Source organism: Diprion similis, chromosome 4, assembly GCF_021155765.1.
Source record: "Diprion similis isolate iyDipSimi1 chromosome 4, iyDipSimi1.1, whole genome shotgun sequence".
Taxonomy (NCBI): domain Eukaryota; kingdom Metazoa; phylum Arthropoda; class Insecta; order Hymenoptera; family Diprionidae; genus Diprion; species Diprion similis.
Window position 1 is genome coordinate 8,357,714 of NC_060108.1, and position 11,415 is coordinate 8,369,128.

General features: G+C 38.9%; 1 protein-coding gene across 1 annotated transcript in view; it reads left to right on the forward strand.

Annotated features, from left to right (window-relative positions):
• LOC124405317 (annulin) overlaps positions 1-11,415 on the forward strand; it is a 108,252-nt gene that overhangs the window by 93,763 nt on the left and 3,074 nt on the right. Inside the window, exons 7-8 of the mRNA XM_046880129.1 lie at positions 5,208-5,287; positions 5,398-5,542. Of these exons, the coding sequence (XP_046736085.1) occupies positions 5,208-5,287; positions 5,398-5,542 (225 nt within the window). The remainder of the gene's footprint in view (positions 1-5,207; positions 5,288-5,397; positions 5,543-11,415) is intronic.

Sequence of the window (11,415 nt, forward strand, 5' to 3'; positions counted from 1 at the left end):
GTTGTTGTTGTATTTTCTTGCAATACAGCTCGTATCTTGAATCATTCTCAAATGAAGTATCTCGTTTATAGTTAAGTAATCCATCCTCAATCATCATCCCGTTTCCTCGTTGTAGTAATTTATTACTAATTCGCACATCCTATTTCAATGATCCGGTATCTAGCGCTATCTCTCTAAACAAATATGCATGTCAATTGTTAACGCCATTTGTGAAAATGAGGACTTGAGTGGCATTGATAACCTTGTGACCGCACTGTACTGGTATCTTAAGGCAATATTACATGTGCACACTCAGCTGCCTAAACTATGCAATCATAAACCGTGGCTTACGGATGAATTGAAATGTAGGATTAGGGAAAAAACTGGATGTATAAAGGGACTCAGCCAACGAATAGTCTATTATCTTTCGCAATCTACAGACAGTTCAGCGATGCTGTTACCGCCAACTGACGTAGTGTTAAAAACATATTTTACTATGACAGATGTGCTGACATAGAAATTACAACAAAACTCTGGAAAGAACTTATCTCCTTCGGGTTTGTGAAGTTGAATCTTTCTTCAAGATTTAATTTTTGTTAACCACCTTAACGCGTACCATGCAATAGTTCGGAATCCAGCGACTGATTTTTGTCAGTCATTTCATCTCGGCCGATAATTAGTGATATGATTGATATAGTTGTGTCTTAGAGCTTGAAGATCGTCAGCTGCGGCATCGTGGATAGGTTGAGCGATAACGGCCACCCACGCACATAAAAAAAAAATACATCTTCAATAATTTCATCCCATTTGAAAATTTTACAGATGATAGCTTACATGCTGACCTGAATAAAAAAAGAAGTCAGCTGGCTGTATGTCGGTCGAAAGATTGTCCGATGACGCAGTCAAAGTGTCGCGCGGGAAGGTAGTGTGAGCGCCGCTCGCTCATTTAAATACACCAGCTGACGGGTTTTCCTCTGGCATATAGCCAGCTGAATTTTTTTATTATTTCAAGGATGATGTCAACTATTATTTCACAAATTTTCAACTAGGAGAAAATAATTCATCTAAAGTTAATCGACACAACGCATCTTGCGCACACACCTGCGCACACTGCAGGTTCCAAGTTTATGGAATAAAAAAATATTGATATTCAAATCGGAATTCGAACTACCAATACAGATTCGTAATTGACGATTCGAAAGCCCTTGGATACCATATTACACAAAAATATTCCGATATCTTTTTATTTTGAATCACTATAATGGATCCACCGTTATAAATTTGGGAAATCTGACCTTGGATTCCTTGTCGGTGACCCAGAAAACCTCCGCCTACTAATTTCTACCCAAATCCGATTATTCTTAGTCGTGATGATCGTTATATTGGCCGTGACCAATTATTGATTTCGGCTGCAGTGTAATCCACTCGATGTTTCAAATTTTCGAAGTATCGTATGAGGGATTTCAGCGACGCGTCGCCTCGGCGTCTTCCCGTGGAGTAAGAGCTATTGTAGAGACTGAGTTCTGAAACTTAGTCATGCATGACTCTCGTTATTATTATACACTCATTTGATCCTCTCCGATGATTCATATTTTATACGACGCAAACAACTTTCAATGCTGGTATTCGGTACTTAAAGTAGCCATTTTATTACCTACTAGCTTTAACACCTAGGCGTTAAAAGTGCTCAAATTCTGCTTGCATTAAAAACCTTGCGAAACATGCTTGTGTTGTATCAAGCACTCTGCACACCACGGAGGCAAGGTCTGTTAACGACTCGCATGTTTGCTATATACTCGTCTTTGGCTCAAGCATGCGAATTTGTGTTCACGCGCTCGCCTACAATTCGTATATTGCATTTAGAGTGCATTAAGATTCGTATCGCACATATTACCATTAAGCTATTTCCTTCTGATGGCAAGTGTCGCCATGTATCTGTCACGACTCTAATCCTTGCCTGTAAGAAGAAGGCTATATTCTTAGTATGTATTTCAGTATAAGAGGCAGAATTTTCAAAAAAATCTGTAACTGTGAGATTTTATTAGGCATTGGTAGTACTAGCTAATAAAACATTTGTATCATCACGCCGCGCAACCTACAACAAATTCCACTCCCTCTAAACTGAAAAAGTCAGATTCAGCCTATAAGAACTAGTTTTGAGGACATCATTGAATTCAGGTCATAAAAGTGGCCCCGAATTTAGTTTGCGGAGTTCGGTACCGTCAATAGCGCTGCTCGCAGTGTAATGATGTAAAAGGGATTCAGGAATCAGGGTTGATTCATATCGTGCATTTGCAACATGCCAAGATTTGCGAAACCAGAATATCATGTTTGCAAATTCTTCAATGTCAACGAGGGGTCTTATGGTGCCGGTAATACCGCAAAAAATCTCATCACATTACCAATACCCCTGGTATTACTCACAATTCTTGAATATTTTTTGCATTGCGACGCTCGTGCACGCTCATTGTGCATTGCTACTCAACACCTACGTGATAAGTTAAGGACGTTGCCTACCCAGCTCGCGCGGGAACTTTGGCTTCCCGCGCGACTCAAGCTAGGCGGCCAAGGGGAAAAGTGGGCGGGATTGAGTCTATGCCCCTCGCGCGCTGTGACCCCCCACTCCGTTGGGACCAGGCCGCTTGCAGTTAAACGTTCTGAGTTCTGTGGATATCACTGGAAGCCCGTATGAGTTTTGCGCGGTTGATGAGATTGGGATACGTTTACTGCAGGAGAGTTTGGCGCGTGTATAGTTTGGTTTAAGTATATATCAATTATGCGAATAATAAGTTACACAAATCATTGAATAACCATGGCTAATAATATCGAGTTTTCAAGATAGCTATTGCATAACTCGTTGCAGCAACGTGAAAAAGATTACAAGAAAAATGACCCGCAACAGCAGTTAGCTAATTCATGACTAAATATACTGGGTATAGGCGATCTCAAGCGAAAGATTGATTCTCAAGATCGATCCGAATTGATTCTGGAAAAATCGATTCATCCAAAAAATCGGTTGCAAAAGATTGATCTTCGGAAGATCGATCGTTATTTTTACTTCTTAGTTTGAATGGATACAGGTAGCTGTATTGGAGATTGAAAATCGTGTCACACAAATGTAGTACTTGTTTAACAGTTTCGATATTTAACAATAGTTTTCTTTGGGTCATATTTGTTTATCACACCAATAGTTCTCACATAAATCTAGCTGACTAGGTGGGAAGCTTTTTTTATTAGTTGTGATGTTAGATTTATTCAGCGCTAGAAATTGGTCGATTCTTTTGTATTCTCAAACCTATATTAGCCATAAAATACCGTACGCCAAAATGAAATTTCAAACTTTTTTTAATTGAATATTTAAGAACCTCGTCAAACTCGATAACATTATCTGTCATCGTGTCTTCGGTTGGCATATCTTCCGCGACCAATTCTTCGTCGATCATTTGGCTCGCAGTAATTCTACATTGACCATATATTATGTAACCGATTGACAAGTCTGCACAAAAGATTGGAGCCGGTCTGATTTGAATCCTGACCCCAGGTGGTTGTTGTTTCAGATAAATTTTTTACTTCTATTTACAAAATTTTCTGCAGTATTGGCCGAAAAATGTTCGTTATTTTAGCTTCGAAAAAACTATTTATTGGGTAATCGCGGGGCATATGACAGTAATATTTTTCAGTAGAAAATCTTTTATTTTTTCACGCAATTGTAGTATACGTAAGAAAAATTTATTTTTTTCCATCCGCCACTTGCAAGTCAAATTTACGATATTTTAGGCAAAAATATATTGTTATTGGAGAATAAAACAGTAACACACCTGTTCGAAAAGGACAGTGCTAGCTCATTAATTTTTTTTTTTTTTCCCCAATTAACAAAACTGATTCAGGAGTCAAGTCTCAGGTTTCACGGAGCTGAATAATTGGCTCATTTCGAAACGTAAATGTACGTAAATGTAGCGGGCGTAGCTGGCATTGAAACTTTACGCTGCAACAATGTCTTCGACAGCATGTCATATTTTCAGTTGAATAGTGTATTGTGCATTGACCTTGGCAAGTAGATGCCTAATATAACCCTCAAATAGTCAGTTAGGTAGATCAGTGTACGGTAAAAGTCATCAATAAGTTCGTAATTGTGAGTGGACAAAAGATGGAAAATGATTTTCGGAAGAAAAGGTTAACAAAATACACATTGAGAAACGGACGGTAAATAACAATTCGAAAAGATTGTTAGGAAAATAGGGTGTTCTGAATTAATAAAACGTGCATGTTACTTAGTCGGTCTGAAAATGAAAACAATCAAGTCTGTGTGAACAAACTTCATGCCATTCTATTTACCTCAACCTCTCTCGCTGATAACCCGCCAAATTTCTCCAATCCTGGCCCTTTTCTCACTTTTCCGTAACATTTTCCTTATCTTAGTCATAGTGAATGACTAACGAACACTTATCACGGAGTTTCAGATACTTCACTAATATTTATTCGCGAAGGACACACTGAATAACGCTCGTGGCTCGCGGTTTAAATTACGGGTCTGCACGTGTTCAATGCTGACTGCTGCTACGGTAGTTAGTTCGTACGACGGGCGGCCTGTGACAAAAATGGCGCTAGCAAGCGATCGCTTTTCGCGGCGAAAATTCGCTGTTTCGTGCTTCAGCTCGTGCAAGTTTTCTCGCAACTCTTAAGTTCGATTTTATTGCTCTTAGTCCTGAATTAAAGGTAAAGGATGGATCTGTGCCGTGTATTTCGTAGAATTTTGAAAAAAAAAATTCGTTCTTGTTTCATTACGACGGGAACTTTGCTCACTTTCAGTGTCGTTTTTTACGACTCTGAAAAAGAATTTTGAAATTCGGAAAAATACACGGCACAGATTGCTTCTTCGCCTTCAAAATGCTTCTAATAGAAATTCAATATCTCTGTAAATGACGGAGAAAACTTGCATCACGTAAACCACTGCAAGCGCCAGGTGCGCGGGAAGTAGGCAACGCCCCCTGAAATAATCAACTTGTTTGATCAAAAGCTTCATAACAGTTAGAAACTTTCAACTGTCGCACTGTCGCATGTTATCAGGGATTCTCTAAACGAGCTTCGCACGTAATTGTATCCATATCAACTTATACGATGGCTTTGCCACACTACCCTTATTTTTTGATAACAGATATTTAAGTTTTAGATTGAGGAGCATCTTTGATTTATTTCTCAAATTCACGACATACTATGTATTTTTGCAGAATCGGAAGATCTGTCTGTACAAAGGCAGTTGGGAAATGGGAACGAGAGGATATCACACATATGTACAAATATCCGGAAAGTGAGTAAATTCTATACAACATAAAAAAAGAAAATACAACCAGAATTCAATGCAGAAATAATTTATCCTGCGTCAGGAAGAACCTCATATACCACTCTTCTCTGCTTTAGAATCTGGCGAGGAGAGAACAGTCATGTTAAACGCTTTGCGTCACAGCGCGTCAGCATTTAGTCGTTATTACCTCAACGAAAATTTCAACGACATAAAATTCGATTTTGAGCTCCGAGATGATATTATCATTGGGAAACCATTCACGTATGTATATTTTTTTACCCAGATATCGATTGAATGATGCTTTAGATTACTTTAAAGACTTGTATCGGATGTATTGCTCTGGATGCTCCAGAGTAAGAACAGAATTTTAAACTCTGAGATATATGATGCTGTCTGTACGTTCGTATGGTCGTTAAAAGACGTGATTGACAGTCTAATTGATCTTAATAGGATATCTGATGAAATTCTCACCTGAAAGCGTATAGAGGTGAGAAAACATCATCAAGTAAAATGTCGTTCAATTTTCTTATTTAAATAACTTGAAAATTGCTGGACCAATCGAAGAAGAATCTGATCAGTTCTGAGTTAACAAGAGTCGCGTTCGTTGAGATTAGAGTTTCAACATCAATCAGTTAATTGCATCCAAATATGAGCAATAGATCTTTAGTTATAAATAATTTGTTACTCGTAACCCCTGTAATTTTTTATCATCTATCCCATCGTATTCAGACAAAATGAATTTTTCATTTTTCGCCATGAGAATTATTCTCCAATCGGTTTCATTCAAATATCTCAACTTGAAGCATGCGAAACTGCGAAACTATCACGGGGGATGCCTAACTTTGTGGGTCGATTCCACCCCTTCAAACCGTTCTTCCGTTGATGAAAGAAAGCGTGGCTTGGATTTCGATGAAGAATAACATACGCCAAAATGAACGAAATCGGCGGGGGGGGGGAGGGGGTGGATACCTTAATACCTTTCCTTGAGTCCGTAACTTATTGTTAACGCCTAGAGGCCCGTTATTTGCAATTCTATAGTAACGCTTGTCTTTGTCTTCTGCATCTAGCCGCACTCGTTTAGATATCGCCTATTTTGGGTACGTGTTTCACACTATACTATTTTCGTACCTTTTTCACCCGTGTGCGATGTGAAGGTTAGAGTTGGGATAAAAGTCTGGAAAAATTAGAGAATTGTCTTTGGAAGATTGAGATCCAATTTGGAGGGCGAATGATGAAAAATTCGTCCCAGACCTAAATACGGACCATTCCAGTGTACGTATTTTAATTAAATATTTGAAACATTTTACATGTAATAAGGGAGCCAGAAGTCGAAAGAGAAATCTTACCTAGGAAAATCTTCTCAGTGAAAACCATTTGATTTTTTCCGGTGAAAATTGTTACACCCTAATACCTTTCCTTGTCAGTTTCTTCAATGCGAAATAAGGTGCAGATTGTTGCACGATACGTCAGCACCGCCCGGTGCCTCCACTTGTCACAGGGCTCTATCAAAAAACGTTCAACCAAGTTTCTACAGTCATTCTCCAAGTCGATAGACATTGGATACCAGGGACGACGTCAAATATTTCGTACATTTCCAAAGAATGTTATTGATTCATTCTTTTCGCTATCGAACATTTAAGCATTTGCTGAGCAATCCACATCTTTAGTACTTTCGCACGGGTTCGTCCAAATAACATCTTGAAAGCGAGTTTCGCTCCGTCGTTTTGAGTATAATGTATTCAGAAAAGTAATTGACTGACACATACATAGGGTGACTCAGAACCATCGCCCCATAGAAGACCAATGTATTCCTCGAAAAAATCTACGACTGAGAAGTTTTCGGTATCACTTTTCAATCCGGGTTACGAGAGCGGGAGTAGAAGTCAGCTGAGATCATACTTTGCACTTTCTAGAGAGTAGAACTTCTCAATAAGTGAACAGTGTGATGTCACGAATGTATAATAAAATCATACGAAATACGGATGGTGCAGATAGTTTCATAAACGAGAGACAGACTTCGCGATCTTACGGCCGCTTCACAAATATGACAAACGGCCATATTCATACGTGTTATACAAAATATCGTGTGTGCCACGGGGGGATTTTTTTCTCTTGGTGCACAAAACACTATGTTTTTTTATGGATCGTCATTCGACCGTCATATGATCGGCAGCTATTCTGAGCCATCAGATGCTACCCGATTTTCCCATCTCAAGTGGCTGTGATTCGCAAACGATAGATTTTCTAGGGGAGAATAAACATTTTAGTCGTAAATTTTCACTAGAAATATACTGGTAGCCTATGGAACAACTGTCCTGGGCCACTCTATATCTATTTTTTCATCAGCGCATCTACACAAATTTCACAATATAAGTTTCATTCAAGTTGCATCACGATATAATTAACAATACATTCCACAACATAACTTGAGAATTCGGTTATCTCTAATTTCTGTCATTATCAAGACTATTATCACTATCCCCAAGATGTCTCATTATATCCAAATACACTACGACCTTGATTTAACGGTCAGCGGCGGGACCGACTACGCATCTCACCTTGTTAAATCGAGATTGCGTACGCTCCGCCCAAGCAGTATCTGCGCAGATGCCCCGGCCGCTGTCACCGGCAGTGCCGTACAATGCAGCGCGCAACTACACCCCTTTCTTTGGATCGTATATTTTGCCGGTACCGCCATGATGTTTACATAACCACCGACAGGCCCCTTTGTGCCACTACTAAGTAATGTGTGCCGTGCTACGGGCCTAACCGCGAAGACTTGAAGCGACCCCACTATCTTCCACCACGCGGCAAACTGATCGATAAATGCGACATGGTGGGGACTGTCGTCAGGGCCGCATTTAATGTGTAAGGGGCCTGAAGCTACACACGTTTTTCGGCGCCCTGCGTGGGGACAATGTCTTTGTAAATAGAAAAAAAACTATATGAACACATCTAACAAGCATAAGAATAGAACATGGTATGATAGACATTGGAAAAACAGAGAGTATTTGTGAGATAGTACTATTTACGCATTTTTATTTATAGCAGATTTTTCTATATTAATTATATTATATAATATAGTATTTGAGTGACCAGAACATCAGAACACATTAATTATATTTTATAATATAGTATTTGACTTATTTGAGTGACCAGAACATCGGAGATCGTAAAAATAACGATAAAACTATCCACCACTCTCGGAAAAATTTTAAATTCGTTGCCTACAAGGTTTTCCTCCGAATTTTTGCGTTGACGAAATCTTCAATGATTTTAGTGTAATCGATACTGTCTAGGACAGCACTTTCAATGCAGCAAATAGACAGCCTTGATAGTCTATCATTTTGCATACAAACTCCATATTTATTTTTTATGAAAGCAAGCTTCGAAAAGGAACGTTCCGATTCACAGTTTGCAATATGAATTGACAAATATAAACTTAAAATGATGAACGTATTTGGAAAAAGAGATATTAAATTCTTATTGATTATCCTTTTAAATAAACTTTCGGGATAAAGATCGGTGTTCCGCAATGCTTCCGCTTTCACAAACGATTGAAAAAAGTCAAGCTTATCTATGAAGGACTCATCTTTATCCTGTGTATACGTATCGATCAACTTTTGAGCGTATGTCTTCAAATGTGCCTTATCCATCTCGGGAAAATCAGTAGTAAATAATCCGAAAAGATCTGCGACATGTGAATAGGCAGCAGATCGTCGATCCAATTCGCTAAACACCTTATTTATTATAGATAAATGAGTCAATTCGAAATTTGTCAGCAGCTATCAAAAATCGTGTAGGCTCGCTCGTCTGACTGTCGGGATATTTTTCCCTTGAGGTAGATCGTTTGGACGTGTATTCGGGACTAGCAAACGTACTCAATTTCTTCGCATTCTCTTCGTAATACGTAATTTTATCACGTTTTTCTAAAACGATGTCCCTCAGACCACGCAACAAACTTACACCTGTTTTCAAATTCAAACCAGGTTTTTGCAATACTTTACTTACCGCGTGAAACTTTTCTAAAAGTTCATTCCATAAAACCTTCAGGAATGCCGTTTCCAATTTTGTCAGCATTTTCGCTAAGGAACCACTTTCAGGTTTAGTATCATGCCTCTGGTTTTCATCGTTTCGGATCTCAATAAGGGCTTCATACATGATATTATAATTTTCGTGGAGCGATTTTGTCGCATCCTCTCGCGAGGACCATCTCGTTTGCGACAGAGGTTTCAAAGTTAAATGCTTCGTATTTGGGTTATTAATTTTGGTTGTTAATAGAGTCCAACGATGGGTAGAAGCCGAAAAAAAAGCATACAATTTTTGCAAAAACATAAAAAACTTTGTAGACTCTCCGCATGATTCAGCACTACTCTGGCCAACTAAGTTCAATGAATGAGCAGCGCATGGTACGTAAAATGCTAGTTGGTTTACTTTGCAAATTTCTGCTTGCATTCCGTTATACTTTTCTGTCAACTGCGTTATCGTACGATTGCCCACGGCAATTTTTTATGTCAATTCCGAGTTCTTGAAGGAATAACAATACACGATTCGCGAGGGATGTCCCGGAATGACTAAATATCGGAAGAAAAGATATAAAGCTTTCGTGAACCGCTCCAGCATGACAATATCGAATTACCACCGAAATTTGATCAGCATGACGCAACTCAGGGGTCGAATCAACTATACGGGTGCGTTTTCCAAGAATCTCAATAAATTCTTCACATATTGTCTTCGATAAGTATGATACATTTCCACTGCCTTTGTTGCCATACTTTTCTATGTGAGCTTCCAAAAATGGGTCAAACTCGGAGATGATTTCGAACAATCCTAAGAAATTACCATTGTGTCTTGACCCAAATTTTTCATCATCGCCACGAAATGGCAAGCCTCTGCTGGCAAGATATTTCACGACAGTGACGACGCGCTTCAAAACATTCGTCCAATACTCGGGTTCAGTGCATAGAGCGGAGGTCATTGACGAATCTATATGACGGCGTGGATCTCTGCGCCTTAACCACGTCCACAGATTATTTCGATGTTCGGGACTATTTTCATGAGATGCCGTCTTTTCTTCGGCAGATTTCCAATCAGAAAATCCTGAGACAGCAAAAGAACTGGTTTTAGCATCGAACAATTGGCAAAAAAAACAATAAACGTTTCCAGATGTTGGTGAATACATTAACCACGTTCGAAGAATTTTTTCACCATTGCTCATTGTTTCTAAAAACAATGTTCCAGATGATTTTCTTTTTTGTTTTTTTCCCACTCGAACTGATACCTCATAGGCCCTATTTATATCGACGACGTTTTGGAAGAAGCTCGGCGATTTTTCGATACACATTGTACGAAAATCATCATTTATTTCATCCGGCCATGAAGCTGCATCGCTATATCTCAAGAGGTCTACTTCTAAAGTCTTCGTGGTTTGGAGGTTAGGATTAGGACCGACATCCGTTTCTGTTACATTCAATGCATCCCGAACAATTTCGCTAACGTTCTTATCTTTTTCAGTACTATCGAGCAAAGGATCTATAGGAGCTGGGTCATCCTCTTTTTCAGTATTATTTTGCGGCGATTCTGACTTAAAAAACGATAAAAGCTTTGGAATTTTCGCCAAACTTTTCGCTCTTTCGTCGTGTACCTATATAAAACCACGAGCATAAGATAATTAAGGTTAGGATTACATATACGTATGCACAATGCAGCTCATATACAGGCAGGAATCTGGAAACATTTGTTTTAAAAAGAAAAATATCCTGCTCTAAAAAACTAACCAAACTAACCTTACGCTTTACTGCTCCACTCAAATATCTCCTTAGCATTTTTAAATTTCAGTTTGATTTCAGCATAATTGTAAGCAGTACAAAAATCATCAATACGCTCATTCATTCGCTTATTATTTATTTTATATAAATTTCGAAAGGGTCTTCTTCCTCAATATTCATACAGTGCTAAGATGACAAAAGTCTGAAAAAAATCCAAGAGAACAATGTAAAAAACCAGCGACACAGAGTGAACCATGAGATTAGGGGAGCCCCGACTTTCGTGCTCTGCAAAGTAGGGAGAATTCGAGCTTCTGGTATCAGCCACAGAGCGGCGGTTTGGGCCACAGAATCTCCAGGATTCCGAAC